At 37.7% G+C, this 19,250-nt stretch overlaps 2 protein-coding genes across 8 annotated transcripts in view; one reads left to right on the forward strand and one right to left on the reverse strand.

The window, feature by feature from the left end:
* Positions 1–560: 560 nt before the first annotated feature.
* On the reverse strand, positions 561–19,098 carry ELMOD2 (ELMO domain containing 2). 3 transcript variants are annotated; one of them, XM_059697977.1, is made up of 9 exons: positions 18,983–19,098; positions 17,410–17,559; positions 15,433–15,461; positions 14,221–14,318; positions 12,295–12,424; positions 9,810–9,943; positions 7,777–7,845; positions 6,590–6,723; positions 561–4,152 (listed from the first exon to the last, which is right to left on the reverse strand). In XM_059697977.1, exons 2-9 carry the CDS (start codon positions 17,549–17,551, stop codon positions 4,007–4,009), a joined length of 882 nt encoding a protein of 293 aa, XP_059553960.1. In that variant the 5' UTR covers positions 17,552–17,559; positions 18,983–19,098; the 3' UTR covers positions 561–4,006. The 3 variants fall into 3 exon arrangements, with proteins under 3 accessions (XP_059553960.1, XP_059553959.1, XP_059553961.1); XM_059697976.1 differs by lacking the exon at positions 18,983–19,098 and adding an exon at positions 18,642–18,760; XM_059697978.1 differs by lacking the exons at positions 561–4,152; positions 18,983–19,098 and adding an exon at positions 4,800–6,501.
* MGAT4D (MGAT4 family member D) overlaps positions 18,762–19,250 on the forward strand; it is a 39,159-nt gene continuing 38,670 nt past the window's right edge. For all 5 annotated transcript variants that reach the window (XR_009453033.1, XR_009453035.1, XR_009453036.1 and 2 more), the window contains exon 1: positions 18,762–19,210. The gene's annotated coding sequence lies outside the window, so the exon portion shown is untranslated. The remainder of the gene's footprint in view (positions 19,211–19,250) is intronic.

Here is a 19,250-nt window from a genome sequence, read left to right on the forward strand (position 1 = left end):
TTGCGAATCCCTTCTGGTCTACAAAATTTCTGTTGAGAAATCAGCTGACAGTCTTATGGGAGCTCCCATGGAGGTAACTAACCACTTTTATCTTGCTGGTTTTAAGATTCTCTCTTTGTCTTTAACCCTTGGCATTTTAATTATGATGTGTCTTGGTGTGGGCCTCTTTGGGTTCATCTTGTTTGGGAATCTGTGTGCTTCCTGGACTTGTACATCTATTTCCTTCACCAGTTTTCTATCATTTTTTTCAAGCAGTTTTTCAATTTCTTGCTCTCTCTCTTCTCCTTCTGGCACCCCCATGATGTGAATGCTGGTAAAACAAGGAATGGCAGCAGAAGAGCCAGGAAGCCCAAATTGTTCTTCTCCAATAATTTCTTAAACAGGTAGTTAACAGATGAGTTAAAGTCACAAAAAAAGAATTCTGTGTATTCTGATTTACTCTATAAAAACATGGTTAAAGGATTAAATAACCATGTTTCATTTATGTTGCAGCAACATAAATGACTTCAATAAGAGATGGGAGGATGGGAAGAGCAGAAGTATTAACATCAAGGCTTACAATAGTTTCAACATGTTTTTTTATTTGCTCACAACATTCCAAACACAATGACATCATATTTCAACTATTGCTTTTACACAGAAATTAGTTGCTTTATCCAAAGTAAACAAAAATCTATTTTTTTATATTGGAAACTAGTACTTTTTCCTGCAGGGAAAGCCAGTGCTTAAATATTTGTTGGATACTTTAACAGAAATATGAAATTGCCTTATCATAATATTGTAGTACTTGGGTCTTACCTGCACCACATTTAAACTTTCTCTTATCAAAAGTTGAAGCCAGGAAAAATAAAGTTTACTTATGATTTTTTCCTCCCAGATTTTTAACAACTCCGTTAATTTTCATGATTAAAAAAAAAAAAAGCAGATGTGGAGAGGTTCATAAATATGAAAATGGAAATTAAGCCTCCTCAGCTTGTTCATGGAGAAGGTGGGTGGACAATTTATCCCAAGGAAATAGCTGCTTCACTAATTCAAGAAGGATAATAAGAATTATTGCTCTCCAAGTCAAACCTCTTCTCTTCAGTGCCATGACAACATGTAATCTTTCCTGCTCTGGCTACGAGTGTTCACTTTTCACACTCATGTAATGTGCAATCTTTGAGCAAGTTCTACCTCACTGAACACCAAGGGAAGAAATGTACATAAACCACTGTGAACACTGGAATAAGAATGAAGAGTACGTATGTTTTCACATAGAAAAATACATACAAATTCAAATAGCTCTTAACACAGAAAAATTCAGGATGGACCTTCTCAATAAAAGGATGGGTTTTTAAACTGTAAACGGTGCCAGTAAGACACTGATTTTTCTAACTATATCACATTTAATACAAAAAAAGGTTGGTCTTGGTTCACGGATATCCCCTGATTTCTCCCATTTTTAAAAGATTGTCTTTCAGAATATATCTGAACTACAACCACTTAATTATTTTTTTAGACTATCTTGTCACTGGCACACTCTCTTCAATCTAGCACATACAACAATTCATTTCAACATTAATTCACTTTACTCATGCTAAAACAATCATAATTTTCCTGCTATTTCAGTTCTATAACTACCCTGGTAGTTACGATTACAGAAACGGAAAAGGTTCTCAACATGGATTTTAAAACTACATAAAATTCTAACATGACATATGTGGACAGCAAGGAAAAGGAGGAAGGCAGACACAATTACCCCACTTCTCTCTTCATCTGTCGCTCTCACCTAAAAGCCAGAAGGTACATGCCACACTTTAATTTACAACCAGTGACACTCAGCTTGGTTTCCAGACTGTCAAACCTAAGAATCTGTGGGGGGCTTAGACCAGCTCAATATAGAGCTATCTGAAATGGTTACTGATTAGCTTAACCAAAAAAGAAAAAAGAACAATATCTATGCTATACAAATAGAGGTGGATTTAAAGAACATAATATTGAGGAAACTTGCTAATGACATTTATAAAAATATTATGAAAAACATTTCTTTCTCCCTAGAAAGGAAAAAACTTAAACTACTTAAAAAAGTTTCTCCTTTCATACTTGAGTCATTCTTTTATTAAGATACCGACAAAGATTTAAATCAGTTCAAGATCTCAGCTGTTGAAAGATTAAAATATAAAGGTAAGTATTTTCAACATGAAAATTCAAAGACTAACAGAATTGCTTTCCATGTAATAGTAAACCCCGTGATAAAAGGAACTTTAATGGTTAACACTTGATCCTTATTGGGATTTTACTACTAGAACTCTAGTTGGATGATAAAGCATTAAAAATATATTTAAAAAATCAAGTTAAGATATTTACAAGAAACCAATTTTTAAACTCCTGTAATACTGAATAGCTAAACTGCCATGATTGTAATAAAATGAATGCAATTTTAAAACGTTTTATCTTGTTGAGAAAATCATAATTTTAATGCATGTACTTTTAATGTGCTATACCAGCAGTCGCCAACCTTTTGGACCTCACAGACCACCAGTGGTCGGCGGACCACCGGTTGGTGACCACTGCTCCAAAGGTTTCCTTACATCACCACATCTGTTATTTTCCAATTGAATATTTTTACCACTCTTCTCTTTGGCAAGTTTGAAGAGAGGTTTGTTAATAAGCATGAACAATACTTGAAAGTCTCAGGTCTTGATAAATCACTTAAGAGCTAGTCCTTCAACACTTACTATAGACCATATTAAAGGATGTACCAACTGTCGTCGTGTTTTAGATTAAATTATGTCTTTAATGGGCAGGTTTCTGTAGGACTTAAGGAGAACTTACAATCATATGAACCCATCTTCAAACTTTTTTAGTTCTGCTATGAGAACTAATGTCAAAAACATAGGCAGAACAAACTATTCCCATTAGAATCTCATCACTATGTAATCCTTAACACGCTTGCTACTTTAGGAGGATAAAGCTGTACAAAATGCACAATCATCATCCTCAGGCTACTTTAGAATCCCACGAATTGCTAACTCAGAGAATATCCATACAGTTCATACATCATCATCTGGGAACACTATGGAGTAAAGCAGAGAAGCAAGATTTAACAGTAAGCAAAATAAGCCAATGACGTTTAACTGAGATTTTTATAAAGCTTTAAGTTTTCTTTTTGTTTAAGTTCAAAGACAGCTTTATTGAAACAGCAACTGTCCTTTGAATACAATCAAGATATTCTGAGCAAATACATCTCTTTTCATAAACACAGACAGGTAGAGAAACCCCATAAAAGGTTTTCATACCAAGCATTAACTCAGGTTTTTTTCTACAACTGACAAAAAGCAAAGACTGAATATGAGAAAATGTCTTTAAGCTTTAAAATAACATTGCAATATTTCAAAGTGTGGTGTTTAAAAACAAAAAAGCTAGTCACCAATACTGTTTTCTTATATATTATGCTAAGTAGTCAGGCAAACCAAAAAGGTTCTTCCTCCTCTCTGACATGTTGCTATGAAGCAACACTGACATGTGACTGAGAGTCAAATGAAAAAACCACAAAGAACCACTCTCTCCCCTAATTAACCTACAAATAAAATAAGAGAAAGAAAGTAAAGAACAATTACTTCCAAATTCAAAAACAAAACATGTTAAGAGCTTTGCGAAGATACCAACTTGATAACTACAACACATAAAAGTGAAAACTGATATTTACACATTTTAATCAACCAATTTAATACAAATACCTGATTTGTACTTTTATACTAAATGGGTTAAGTCCCAAGTTCCAAACTGCAGTTCCTATGACTCCACAAAGGGGATCTTTGGAAGGATAAGGTACCTTTGGAGGACAGTGTGTAAACAACTGTAAACATACACTGATTGTCCACTAGCTTTCTTAAATAGAACTTCTGAAATATTTCTGTAGGAAATTATATATACGTAGTGTAATTGATCAGATAATTTCTATTACAACATATAAATTCTGTTGTGTGTGCAAAATGTGGTAGAAATAGAAGATACTAGGAATGATTCATATTTTTAAAGTAAGTGATACATTATAATCCAGTAAGAGTCCTTTAATCTTTTCATGAAACTTCTCTCTATATATGTTGAAATACATAATGCTTTCTGGCTTTTCTTCAAACCAAAACTTGTCAAATTCATACACAAGATAACCTGTAGTTAAAAAACAAAAACAAAAACAAAACACATAGTGCTCAATAGTGACATCCAAACCATCTCATTGTAAAAGTATATAAACATCCATTGAATTCTATAGTCTATAATAATCATAAGTCATCGGAAACTACTAGAAACCTGAGGCATTTTAAAAGAATGTTCAAAATAAACAGCAATTTCAACAAAATCCCTCAAACTTAAAAGATATAATACTGTCAAATGATACCTTGAGAATAGGAAAAAAAATTATTCCCAGAGAACCCTGAAACACAAAAATGAAAGTAACAAGAAAATGTTGGACAAGGATAAATTACAAAAAAACTCTTTTCTATTTGATTTCTAAAATTCAGAGATATTTCCACTTTTTTCCAATGAATTATCAGCAACTTCTCTTTTTATTTTTTTTTTTTTTTAAAAATATATTTTATTGATTTTCCACAGAGTGGAAGGGAGAGAGATAGAGAGTTAGAAACATCGATGGGAGAGAAACATCGATCAGCTGCCTCCTGCACACCTCCTACTGGGGATGTGCCCGCAACCAAGGTACATGCCCCTGACCGGAATCGAACCTGGGACCTTTCAGTCCGCAGGCCGACGCTCCATCCACTGAGCCAAACCGGTTTCGGCAGCAACTTCTCTTTTTAAAAAGAGTACATAAACTATATGCCCACCCAGCATGGCTCAGTGGTTGAGCTTCGACTTATGAGCCAGGAGGTCACAGTTTGATTCTCGGTCAAGGCACATTCCTGGGGTTGCAGGTCCGATCCCCAGTGTGGGGTGTGCAGGAGGCAGCCAATCAATGATTCTCTCTCATCACTGATGTTTCTATCTCTCTCTCCCTCTCCCTTTCTCTCTGAAATCAATAAAAATATATTTTTAAGAAAATACATAAGCTCTAAATAGGCTTAATATTTTTATTTTTCTGTCCTCATTACAGTAGCTAATTTAACCCTGAACATGTTCAAAGTATTTAATGCAAATAAATATTAAAATAAGTATATTTATAACAAAAAGTATGAATTCAAAAACACTCATAAACCCTATTTAAATTGAACCTATAATGACTTTTTTACTCCAGATATTACTTTGATGGTCATCCTAGACCCGAGCCAAACAAGATGCTGGTGTTGAGGGCACTGGGGTCCACAGTAGCCAAAGATGCTCCAGTTACCCATCTTCATGGGAAGATGAATAATGGAGAAAGAAATGGATAACTGAAGGAACAGAGTCTCTGATAAGACTTCCCACAGAAGGTCACATCTAAACTGACATTGATGAGATGACTATGAGAAACCTGGGAAGAATGGAGAGAGCAGGAACTGTTCCAGGCTGGGTGAAAGGTCCAGTCATGAGAGACCATGACATATTTGTGCAAATAACAGAGGACATGTGCTTAACCTTTAGTCTGCGGGGAGCTGGTGTGTGGCATATGTCGGGAGAGGTGATCAGGCATGGATTATGCAGGGCCTTGTCGGGGGTCCTTTTGGAAAGTTGTAGGCAGTGGGGTAGAATGACTAGATTTCCATTTTAAGTAACGACACCCTCAATGTGGAGAAGAACCAGAGGTCATCACAGAAAGACTGGTGAAAAGGTGACTACAGGGACTTAGAAACAAAGGCCTGAGGTCACACAGTTACAGCGGGGATGGGGAACAGGAGATGAACACAAAAGAAATTTAGGAAGCAGACAATCCTGGAATTAAGGATTAAATAAAGAGGGGGAGACTGTGGGAAAAAGAGATCTGAATGACACCTTCAAGCATGGAGTTGAAGTTATAATTTGGCCGTTTATATCAAAGTAGTTTTCTGCCAACATGCAAATGACATCCTAAAGACACAAAAAAATCAAGAAAAGTAGAGCATAAAAACTAAGCTGGATTTGAATTATTTGCTTCTGAGAAATATCTTCTGAAGATGGAGTTTATGCAATTAAATTGTCAATGTTCAAATGTCATCAAAATAAAAATTAATGGAATAATGGTAATATGACTGCTCGAGGGAAATCTGTTAAGTAGCCCCAACCAAAACAAGACAACCTGGACTTGAAGTAAGTGGGGGGAGGGGGAGGAAAGGATCGGAAAAGATGTTTTTAAACTGAATTTCCTTACAAGAGTAACAAAATAATCTGCAAATAGTCAATAGCATTCATTAAGCAGTATTCAAGAGGGAAAGTTCATTTTATAGTTGATTAAAAGATGGATACCTACAGAAAACTGCATAAACACTACATTTGCATACATGTGCAAAAATTGCCTCGCTGAATATTTTTAATCAGCAAATAAAGAAACTGAAATACAAAATACTTCAGGGAACTCATCTTCCATTATTTTCCATTTTTCCAAAGATCCTAAATAACAAAATGATAGAGGAATTATACATTTTATCTTCCTAATGATTTAAAAATTCTCTTAGAATGATCTCCTTTTAATACTCACAATAAAACTGATGAAAGTGTTCCATTGTTGGTACACCAGGAACCAAGTTGTAGAGATGAAATTTCAAAGCTTCACTCTTCAGTAAGCTATAAGCCATCTCTGTCAGATTGATTCCAACTATTGCATAAGAATACCTATGTCAGAAATATTATTAGTTATACTAGCTAGCCAAATAGCTCATTAAATAAATTTGAAATTATGCAAGGAATTAGTTGCTTTGATTCATTTCTAACACAGTACTGATTTTACAATAATCTCTACATATTAAGAAAAATAATCAGAATAGATTTTAAAAATTTGTTCTTTAGAGGCTGTTGATGTCTGGATATAACTGAAGAAATAAAAATAAAGCTCTGGTCATATGAATATCTAAAACCAAAATCCTTAAAAAACTAAAAGGAGTACTATACTAATATCTAAAGAGCCAGGGTCCATCATGACCTAAAATATCTGGACAGATGACCGAACACCAGGCTAGGGTCCTGGCCGGCGCAGCGGACGTCAGTCCTGGGTCCCGGACGCCCACGGTGCGGTGGCGGGAGGGAGCTGTGGGAACGGAGCCATGCTGCCATCGGACTGGCCTCTGGGTCCCTCCCACCGCCACAGGCCTGGGGAGAGCCATGCTGCAATGGGACTGGACCCTACCTGAGGGTTCCCGGATTGTGAGAGCGTGTAAGCTGGGCTGAGAGACCCCCCTGAGTGCACAAATTTTCGTGCACCGGGCCTCTAGTATATATATATATATATTTATATATTCTCATTGATTTCTAAAATACACTGGGTAATCTGACTTTTCTCTTTTATTATCAGGATATTTACTTTTATGATGTAATATTGTTATAATGTTTTTTAAAAAATACGTATCACTGGAATATAAAAATAAAAATAATATTATATGATAAAGCTAATAATGTGACCTCAATTTGCATTTCATGGCACAAATTTCAAAGCTATTTCTCATAGTCCTATTCCTATTTCAAAACTATTTCCTATGTCTATTTTCAAATCTATTTCGCAAAAAATCTTAATAAAGGTCCTTTATCCCCATTTTTAAACTAAATCTTGTGATGAAAAATATTTAAATACATACAAAATTTGTTTAAAAATAACTCAAAATACTTTCAAATCAGATGATCTAACCAACTTAAATTAGAGAGCTTATAGTTTCTTTAATACATCTGGCTTACCCTAATTTTGGGTGATTTGAACGGGAAAGAATCTGATGAGCTTCCCTGGTATAATTTTCACTGAAGTACCTAAAAAAGTTTATGAAAAATAATGAAATTAACAGAAGTCATTCAAATTGGAGCTGCACAGAAGCAATTTTAAAAAGTTACTGTCAAAATGATAGTCCTAGTACTGCCACAATCACCCCAATCAATTTCCATCCCAAATCATATCAGTGACTCAGAATGCTGTTGAATCAATCAAAATTTAATTCTGAACTATCAGGCCTCTCTAACACAGGCCACAGACCCTTGACAAGGCTTTAAGATTCTTTTTAACATATAAGTGAACTAACAAAAGACTTTACACCTACCTTTAAAAAAGTCTAGAGTTCTTTTTATTTGCTCTAAATTTTCTATAAAATAGTCAATGCGCACCTGTTAGGACATTCTTCCTTTCACGTGGGCTTATTCCTTCTATGACAACTTAAGTCTGTATTGTTTAATACTACTTTCAGTGCAATTAGAAGAATGTCAATAAGCTCCATTTTGCACTAAAAAAATCCACCCTTGATCTGTGGTATAACTAAAATTCTGGTCCTAAAACACAGAAGTATTAGGAGAAACAGATAAAGCTATCTCTTTGTAGGCTCATCCATCCTGTTGGCTTGAACTCATGCAACCTCTGAATTCTTAAATGTAGAGACCAAATCTGTTCAACTCTTTTTAAAATATATTTTTATTGGTTTCAGAGAGGAAGGGAGAGGGGGAGAGAGAGATAGAAACATCAATGATAAGAGAGAATCATCAATCGGTTGCCTCCTGCATGACCCCTACTGGGGCTCAAGTCCACAACCTGGGCATGTGCCCTTGACCGGAATCAAACCCGGGACCCTTCAGTCCACAGGCCGACGCTCTATCCACTGAGCCAAACCAGCCAGAGCCTGTTCAACTTTTGAATCACCTCATAGTGCATTAGGAGTCATACACATGGACATATATGATGACTGACTGGATGTTGATGAAGATTTACATGTTTTATTTAAATTTTAGAGCACAATCACTGAAATTTTAGTAAAGTATATAGATTTCTAACCAGATTTTCCCTTCTCTACTTTTCCTCAATTGTACCATAATGTAGCTCAATTTCAGGACTAACTTCTTTATAGTAACTATATGAACCTTGTTAATCATTAGGGTTCCCATTCCAGGTATTCTGCCGTCTATAAATCACAATTCAAGGATAGACCCACACACCAGAATCTCTCCATTTGCATACCTTATAGGAGAAAAGTAATCTTCCAGTCTACTTTCTAGAATATTTCTGGCTATCAATTGTGATTTTAGCTACATATTTTGCAATTTCATATATATGTGCCCAAGCATAAGTATTAAAGAAGAAAAAGAGAGAGACTCCATACAGATTCTGAAAGCCTGAGATTTAGATCACTTGCCACATATGGTAAAGAATAAGTGTAAAGAGATTTCATTATCATTTTATCTGGTTACATTTCCCAAAAATGGAATCAGACAGCCAAAAGGGGAGAGGCGAGAGGGTCAAAGAAAGTAATAAAAACCCAGTCAGTGTGGCTCAGTTGTTGAGTGTTAGCCCATGAACCAGGTCATGGTTTGATTCCTGGTCAGGGCACATGCTCGGGGTTGCAGGCTCGATCTTCAGTGTGGGGCTTACCGGAGGCAGCCAATCAATGTTTCTCTCTCATCCATGTTTCTATCTCTCTATCCATCTCCCTTCCTCTCTCTAAAATCAATCTATATATATATATATATATATTAAAAGTAATAAAAGTGTGTAAATAATTCTGTAGGAGGTATCAGAAGGGAGGCCAGAAGAGAAAGGAAGAAGAAAGGTATTGGTAAGTAAAGAAATCACACACACAGACATGAGTACATTTCCAATGTCTTCCTATTGTTGTCAACACATTAGTAAATACTTTTAGCATTGCAGCTATTAAAGTTTAGAGATAGTAGAAAACTAAATTGGAGATTACATGTAATTTCATTTAGAGAAGAAAAGAAAGTTTATTTTCACTTACACAAGGTTGATTAATCCAAGTATGCCCATGCCTCTGAAGTCCGTTTTGGGATCATCACCCTGGAAACCAATGTCAGCCCATTGCTTGGAGATTCTAGCCTTCAATTTTTTCGTGGGCATTAAAAGATTCCAAAGCTGTACAAACATGCTTCCATATTACAAATAATAGTGATATTCTTAAGTTACCAAGATTTTTTCCTTCTCATAGCTGATATAACTAATAAATTAAATGCTTTCAATTAAACAACTTTTGTAGACAAATTATAGGTTTGACAAAGACTATGTTTAGAGAACTTTTCAATTATCATAAAAATGTAGTATATTTATTCCAACTTAAAAGACATAAAAATTTTGAAACACATACACAGAAATCTAAAACAATGAGATGTCTTTATTTGCTAAGTAACTATATATATAAAAGATTAAGCGACTGGATGATTGGACGACCGGCCGGTAGCTATGATATGCACTGACCACCAGGGGGCAGACGCTCAACGCAGGAGCTGCCCCCTGGTGGTCAGTGCATTCTCAAGGCGGGAGCGCTGCTCAGCTGACCAACGGGTGCCAGGCGCCTTGCTCATGGCTGGCGAGCACAGCTGTTGTGGTGAGAGCTTCTCCCGCAGACACTCCCCCTGGGTGCCCGAGTGCGCACCAGGCACAACTCAAGCTCCTCCCTGGCCACCTGCCACTTCACGCACTACTTCATGCTGTGAGGGATTGAAGCGGACAGCAGCCTGGAGCCTGACGAGCTGGCGGGTAAGGCGGGGCTGTGGCAGCGCGGAGGTCCACTGATCCCCTGATCCCTGCAGGCCAGGCTGAGGGACCCCACCGGTGTATGAATCTGTACACCGGGCCTCTAGTACATATATATTATATAACAGAATTGGTAAACTACTTCCATGAGAATAGTGTTATGTACTTGGCCCTTTCCTTTGATACTATATATTTAAGTAGGCTCTATTCTAAGATTGGAATTATAAAGAAGTAATACAGAGAGTATTCAATCCATATGATTACTATTTTATAAACTTTCATAGCTTTAATTTTTTGTGGGACCTCTTCCTTAAGTCTACTATATCACTTCTAAAGATTGCTAATAATTTTTTTTAGCATTTTTAGTGCCAGATCTGTACTCTCATGTTTTTTACTTTAAGATCTTTATCTAGGCAATCATAATTGTTAACTGTTTCATTTATTCTATTTTTCCTTTGGCCTTTCTTAGTTCAGTTAAATGGAATTGCCTATGGTCTTTCCTCTAATCCTATTTCTTAATGGCCACTATCTTAATTTTATTCTCTCAATAATCTCACTGAAGGTTTTCCTAGTTAAGGAACAGAAACTTGAATACTCTAGGACTTTCCCAGTAGAACTACTTGACTTGAATATCTGAACCATTTAAAGGAAAAACAAAGGTGCAATATTTAATATCAATATGCTTTTTGGTTAGTTTCTATGATTTGTTTAATTAATGAGATTAGGAATTCCTTAATCAACTACCCTGCTCCCAAAATGGGGAGCAGATTTACCAGTTAGTTGCATGTGAACTACTGTGTTTCCCCCCCTGGGTTTTTCTTTTTACTTTTTCAATTGAATTTATTGGGGTGACATTGGTTAATAAAATTATAATGGTTTCAGGTGTACAATTCCATATTACATCATCTGTCTATTGTGCTGTGTGTTCACTATCCCAACTCAAGTTTCCTTCCCTCTCCATTTATCTCCCCTAAACCCTTATCTATCCCATCCTTGCCTCCTTTCCCTCTGGTAATCACCATACTGTTGTCTGTGTCTATGAGGGTGTTTTGCTTTAAAAGAAAGAAAATAATATGACTTGGTTTTAACTGAATATATTCCTTAAAACTGAGATAAAATATCAGGCATCTATCATAACATAACATAAGACAGCTTTCAAGTGTTAGATAGCAACATAAAGTTTAAAAAACTTAATCATTTTCTAAATTTGACACCACACATCATCAAACAAAACAGACGAACAAAATTGGTAAGTTTATGAAAATCTGAGAACAGAAATACGTTTTTTTGTTTGTTTGTTTCACTACCACTTCAGGCATTGTTGAATAAAGGGCTCCTAATAAAAGTATCCTGCTACCCAAAATAAAATGCAAAGACCTGTGACCCTGCTTTAAAACAGGGCAAGACTCTGCTGGATCTGAAGCTAAATCAGTGATTAGAGTGGGTTTTATCTGGTCCTTCTTTAAATTACTAACAGATTTCCTTTTACATATTTATAATCTATTTCAGAATTAAAAGCATTTAAAATAACATTTATTTGAATATACTTTAATGATGCTTATCAGAAAATTACAAAAAGAGTTAACTAAAAATCTTTCACCAACAGAACAAAATTCTCTAAGGGACAATGACACTGGATGGCTGTACAAGCCTCGAGAACTTGCACAAAGACCTTACTAGCTGATTTATTTTTGCAGTGTTCACTAACTCCAAATGCAGAAAACAAAACTTACCTTGAGAAGCAGCTTTTCATGTTGCAGGTTATCAGAATCATACGGTTTTTTTCTCACACTTTCTACATCCAAATAGAGCTGTCTGTAACCGGATATCTGCAGTAAGCATGCCTTCATGCAGATTTTAAAACTGAAAATAACAAAATTATTATAAAAAATCATTCCTTCACAATAATGTAATGCCTTCCATAGCTTGTGGTTCATAAGTCTATTTAGAAACCATTTCCTAGCTTTCAGTTTAATACATTAGGCATCAATAGCCTCCTTAAACACAAAACGTAATATAAAGTATCAGGAAGCGTATAATAAATCACCATCTAGAAAGAGGACAAGACATGGTAGGAAGCGCAAGCTTGGTAACTGTGTCTTCTTTTCCTGCTTTTCCTGGGCAATCTCATACATTTCCAAATCTTTATGGCCAATTATCACCAACAGACCGAATTTCCCAAGAATACGCATATAACAAACAAGTCCAGGACAGGTGATCTCAGTTTTCCCAAATACAACAGCTTGTCCTCCCCGAGGAAACATGCTTTTTCTTAACAAGTCGCTAACCCTATTAATGACCTCACTAATCAGTAGTTCCCCAAGCTAGAACCCTCCGAGCTCTGATTTTCCTCTCTGCACCAATACATCAAAAGATCCCCAACCCTTATCCTTTCTGCCTCTGAAATGTCCCTCACACCTATCATCATATATTCATTTATGCTGATGTATTTATAGCTTGGTCATCTCTTACTTGAAGGAGTCAAGTTTCCTAACTGTTCTCTCTTATTCCTTCTGCCAGCCTCCCACATCCCCAAATTTCTATTTTCTTCAAAATACGTATCTGATAATATGGCTTGTTTGCTTAAGAAAAGAAAAAGAAATCCAGAGAACAACATCTGCCCTCAGTGTGAGATGTAGTCCAGCACTCCAGTCCTCCAACCACCACTCTGCACGAGTTCAATGCCCCAGCTACAAAGACTCCCGATCATTCCCAGATACTGCAGCACTTGTGCCCAGGTGGCATTCTTCCTCTGCATGGCATGTCCTCCCTACCCATTCAGTAAGGTCCAGCTCAAATGTCACCTCTTCTGTGGCACTATCCTCAGTTCTTTCCGGTACCCTTCCCTGTTCCAGCCCAAATAAATTGATCCTGCCCTGACTGGTTTGGCTCAGTGTATAGAGCGTCAGCCTGTGGACTGAAGGGTCCCAGGTTTGATTCCGGTCAAGGGCATGTACCTTAGTTGTAGGCACATCCCCAGTAGGGAGTGTGCAGGAGGCAGCTGATCAATGTTTCTTTCTCATCGATGTTTCTAACTCTCTATCCCTCTCCCTTCCTCTCTGTAAAAAATCAATAAAACATATTTAAAAAAATGCTCCTTCCTCTATATTTACACAGAAAATGCTGACTAAAGAACAAATTGCTGAATACTTACAAGTCAATGTACTGGTCCTGAGAACTCAAACATGGAATAAGTCAAATCCTTCTCTTATGGAACTTAAAATTTATTAGGGAAGAACAAGAGTAAATCAATGATTGCAGTACAATGGCTTATGCTATGATGGAGAGCTCTGTGACAGGACAGAGCAGGGGCCCCTAACACAGACTGGGGGGGCCAGGGAGGACCTTCCTGGAGAAGGACAGAGCAACTGAATTTTGAAGGAAGAAGGACATAGCAGCTGCAGTTATGTAACTTTGGGAAGGTAATGGTAAGTTACCTTAAAGAAGGCAGGGGGTAAATAGGCAACAGTGCTGGGCAGGGAACCAAAAGATACAGGCGTTCGATCTGTTTCTGTCACTCTCCTCTCTGGACCCCCTGAAAGCAGGGAATCAGATGCTCTCCACTTCCCTTCCAGCTCTAACGCTTTCCAACTGCGTGTGATCACCACATTCCCAGGATGCAGGCGCATCATAAAAAAGAACACTGCCAAACAGCATACCTGACATCCTTCTCCGGGTTGATATTCTTTTCTCTCATTATATCTTCTATGCACTTGTCCACTTCACTCTGAACAACAAGTGTTGCTTTCTGTAAAACCTACAGATGTGATAAACAGCTGATTGAGAAAAATCCCCCACCGAAAAAGAACAGTACATTTTGAGGTATTTAGTCAACTCTACAATGCAGATTTTAAATGCAAACTGAAACCAAATTTGTTTCAAATATTCAGTAGGGCTTAAATCACTCAACCAATTAATTAACTGAAAGAGAAGCAACATGCTTCAGATGAAGACTTCTTTAACTGAAAATGAACAGGTTCTCTTAGCGAATGAGCTACCACCACAGTGTGTTTATGAAGTAGACACTTCTTACAAAATTCAAAAATTACATAAAAATATATGCATAGCCCTGACTGGTTTGGCTCAGTGGATAGAGTGTCAGCCTGTGGACTGAAAGGTCCCAGGTTCGATTCTGGTCAAGGGCACGTGCCTTGGTTGCGGGCACATCCCCAGGATTGGGTGTGCAGGAGGCAGCTGATCAATGTTTCTCTCTCATCGATGTTTCTAACTATCTCTCTCCCTTCCTCTCTGTAAAAAGTCAATAAAATATATTAAAAAATATATATGTGTGCATAAAAATTTTAAAGGCAGAAGTCAGAAAATTTTTAAATGCAGAATAACACAAAGAAGAAAACGCAAATAATCTTGTAATCTTACCACCAGTGATAGCCACTGGTAACAGAGTAGCATATATGCCTCTGGTCTTTGTTCTATGCATACAAAACAGATTTCTTAAATAATACAACCTATAAATGTCCATTGGATCCTTCCTTCCATCAAACAAGTAAGTGCATAAGAACCTATCCTAAGGGCACAGCCTAAAAGAATGCTTTCCCCCAAGACTTGATTCCCCCAAAACTATCGAGTCTTGAGACAAAATAAACAAGCAAAAACTTAAGAACAGGACAAATTATTCAAATACCTTCTTTGTGCATGAATAGCGCACGCGCAAACACACACACACACGCAGAGGAAATATTTTAACAATTAAAAATTACTTCTAAAGTGGGAAAATTTCACTCAATACTTTATATAGCAAAGACTCTTCTGGTAGGACATTAATAATTAATTCTAAAATTGAAGCATCCTTTTAAAGGAAAAGTTATCTTGCAATTAAATTTTTTGGAATTATCACCTCGATATGATCCTACCTTATTCTTGGAGTACATCAAGGAATTTTCTGAAATGGAAAAAAAAGGATGTTATCCCTTAAATACTGTTTGTAAATTACTCCATAGTCAAAGAGTATAAATATCAAGCCAATAATACATTACTTTCTAGAAGATAGTATTTTTACTTGAATAACATAACAAACATTTAAAAATTTCATCCTTACAGTATCCTTATAGACAACTAGATGATTCCAAAATCCTCAATCCAACACAACATACCACAGCCAGAGAGGTGAGGCCGACCTAATTTCCCCAGTCATCTGTTTCTGTGCAGACCTCCAAGTGTACTAACCACTGCAAATTCACACATGGCTACCTCGGAACAGCTCCTGTCCCAGAAACTCGTGGTAAGACTAAAGTGAGAGCGCTCTCTACTACATTTTCTTCATTTGTTAGCCGGAAGGAGTAAGCGTTTCCTTTTCAGGAGCTAGCAACTGAATCAAACAACAGCACAAGTGGCAAAAATGAAAAGACTTTAGATTATTTCCCATCCTCAAACCAGACAAATAGCAAAACAGCTTCTTCATTCTTGTTTTCTATTTCAATAAGAATGAGTAACATTTTTATTGGTTTAGTAAACAATTTTTTCTGGCACATCTGCTTAAAGATTTTTTCTTAGCAATTTGAAAAATTCCAGAAAAATGCTTTTGCCACAAAGTAAAGCATTAACGTATGTCCCCCTCCCCCGCCACACACACACTATAAAACACCAATGCTGCCAAGATTTCTTATCAAGAGGTACTTTGTTCTCAGAACAGTTAAAAGGGCAAATCAAAAGAGCAGGCAATAATTTAAGTCAGCCACAAAGTTGTGAGAAAAGTCCGGAAGTAAACAAACTTCAATCATCCAGCTGCCCGGAGGCTTACTCTCTCTCTTTATCTGTCATCCTTTCATGTTGCCTTGGATACCAACACCCACTCCCCAAATCTTACAGGGGTGGATTTCTTAGCTGAAGCACCCTTGCTCAATTCAAAGAAAGCCTGGTTAAGTCATGGTTTTCCACTCAACACAGTGAGCATCAACTGCGGCCGATCGCTGGCCTTCTTTACCCTGGCCAAAGAGAAACGACCTCCACCGTATTTGTCACTCATCTGTGTTCTAATTTAAAGTAATATTTTCAATTATGCATTGAAAGCTGATGAACTTCAAAAGGTACCAGAGCAGTATTGTTCAATAGAAACATAATGCAAGCCAAAATGTGTGCCACACGTGTACTTGAAAATCTTCTAAAGCAGCCACATTAGAGTAAAAGGAACAGATAAAATACATTTTACTATTTCAAACCAACATACCCAAAATATATTAAACCAATATACCCCAAATATTTCCACATATAATGAATATGAACAATTATAATCTTGGTTTATATGAAGTCTTTCAAACCTAGCGCATAGTTTATGCTTCTGCTCAAATCACATTTCAGGTGCCCAATCACCGCCTGTGGCTACTGGCTAGCTAGAGTTCTACACAGTGCATGTTTTGAGTCTAATAATGATTCCTAGGGATCACTGTATACCTAGTATTGTTCTTTCATGAATTACATAAGAGATTAAAAGACTGATGAAGGATGCTGAGTATAAAAATAGATGTAGATAGAGATACTCTTTCTCATCACTTGGATGAAAATTTCAAAGGGCTTATAAAAGTCTAGAGATTTTTCTCTAAAATATAGGTTATAACTATAATCTAAGGCACAACTAATGAATTTCAGAAGCCAGAGAAAATAATTGTTTGCACAGATGGGAAATTTAATAATAATCCCTTTCTTTTTCTGCAAGGCCATGTAGTTTTAGAGCTGAAAGGATTCAATGCTAGATTCCAACGATTATAAAACTGAGTTTAGGTGACTTGATCAAGACACACAATGAGTGCATGTCACTGAATATTGAGAAAAAAAATATTCATTCAGAGTAAAAAATTCATTAGTTTTAATAATTCTTTTTCAAATAACATTACCTATCCTGTGTGTCCTTTGTGCACCTACATAGGTATCAAAAATTCGCTGCAATTCACACTTTCCAGTCATCTGTCGTAAGAGCCATTTCATCCAAAATCGAAAAAAGTGCCCATAGAAGAAGTCCCACAAGGAAATAAACATTTTTTTTCCTGGAGAAAGAAATATGTGACAGGTTTAATTACCTTAAACTGGATTTTAAAATGGAAAAAAAAATTAGTTTATCCAACTTACCAAATCTCAAATTATAATATCTATTATGCTATACCACTGTAGAAGTGTTTTAGGAATCTAAGGAAACAATGACAGGTGTAATATATACTATTTAGATTAAATGATGGCTGGTCAAATGGCCAATTTATCACTTGTATAAAAAAAAATAACTGTCAAATCACAACTATTTACTTAAAGTTCTCAGTTCCCTATTTTAATTTTTCATTCTTTGAGATTTGGGGCTCAACAGTTCACGAACAAAAGGAACCCAACTAAACAACAATTAAATAAAATACCCCATGTATCAGAATTGTTATTAGAAGGAATAAGCTTTTCTTAATCTCTTGTGGATGATTCCAGTTGCATCTATTCCTGTCAGGTGATGCCAGCGAATAAAAACACTACCCATGGCTTACAAACTCAAGCACACAAGTTGAGCACCGAGTAGATCAAATCCTGGCTAAGTCTTGATTTTCCTTCCAACAGGCGAAGGGCTGATTACTAGAGGGAAATGAACTACGCCCTCAATAAAACGGAATCTTTATGTCATAAGACAAACCTTCAACTCCTAAATGAAGCGCGATGGGGGCCATGCGAGTGAGTAATTACTCAACAATAAACAAAAACGCTCATCTCCTTCCTGCCTTAGACATTCCCACTTATACATCCTCCCTAGACCAGGGCCCGTGAGATTGTCAGTTTCGAAATCCCCGCAGGTCGGAGCAGAAACGGTGCTCATCGGAGATGGGCTGAACTGGAGCGTGAACGTGACCCATCGAGACAAAGGAACTGCCAAGCGGAGGGAGAGCAAGCCTCGCGGCGCCTGAGCTCCCCAGACCTGGGGAGTCGCTGCGCCGAGGGCCCGTTTCGGAGCCCGGCTCCATCGCTGCCCGCGAGCGGAGGGAACGGCTCGCACAAAGCCCCGCCGGCCCGGCGCCCCGCGGCTCTGCTGTGGGACACCGCGGGGCTCGCGCCCCCGCACGGAAGCAGCACGGGGCGAGAGGAAAGAAAGAGCAGCCACCTCACAGGAGCGGAAGAACTAGGGGAAGCTGGAGTCTGCCTCGGTTTCCCCAACTGCAAACAGCCGGCAACGGAAACGACGCTACTCGCACTGCGTTCCCCACTAGCACTGTGACCCGGAAGTCGGGGAGCGAGGCAACGGGAACGCCTTACCCGAGACACTGCCCGCCCTGCCCCGCCCCCCGACCTCCTCTGATTGGTCCGTGCTCCACCAATTGCTAACGCCGCAAGAAGGTCGAGCAGAGTTGCTTCGGCGCGCGCGTGCAAGTATTGAAAGGACGCTAGACGGTTCCCTAGCAACGGCTACCTGGAGGCACGCCCCGACCCGCAGATTGGTCTCACCTGGGGCTGCTCTGGATCCTTCTCTCGCGGTCTTTTGAGCAGGCTGACACCGTGTGCGTCTTCTACACTCCAGGCGTGGAAGTGCTTTTGATAGCTATCATTGCGCTTTCACCTACATTGAATCTTCATTCCGTGTATTTTCCACCTTCCGTTCACATATACGGAGGACCGACTTAAATTCTACGTGGATTTTCTACTGTATATTGGACCCCAACCCCACGTTCAAAGGTCAGCTGTAATTATGAATGGTCCCACTTTACGGATGAGG

Source organism: Myotis daubentonii, chromosome 5 (genome assembly GCF_963259705.1).
Source record: "Myotis daubentonii chromosome 5, mMyoDau2.1, whole genome shotgun sequence".
NCBI classification, from domain to species: domain Eukaryota; kingdom Metazoa; phylum Chordata; class Mammalia; order Chiroptera; family Vespertilionidae; genus Myotis; species Myotis daubentonii.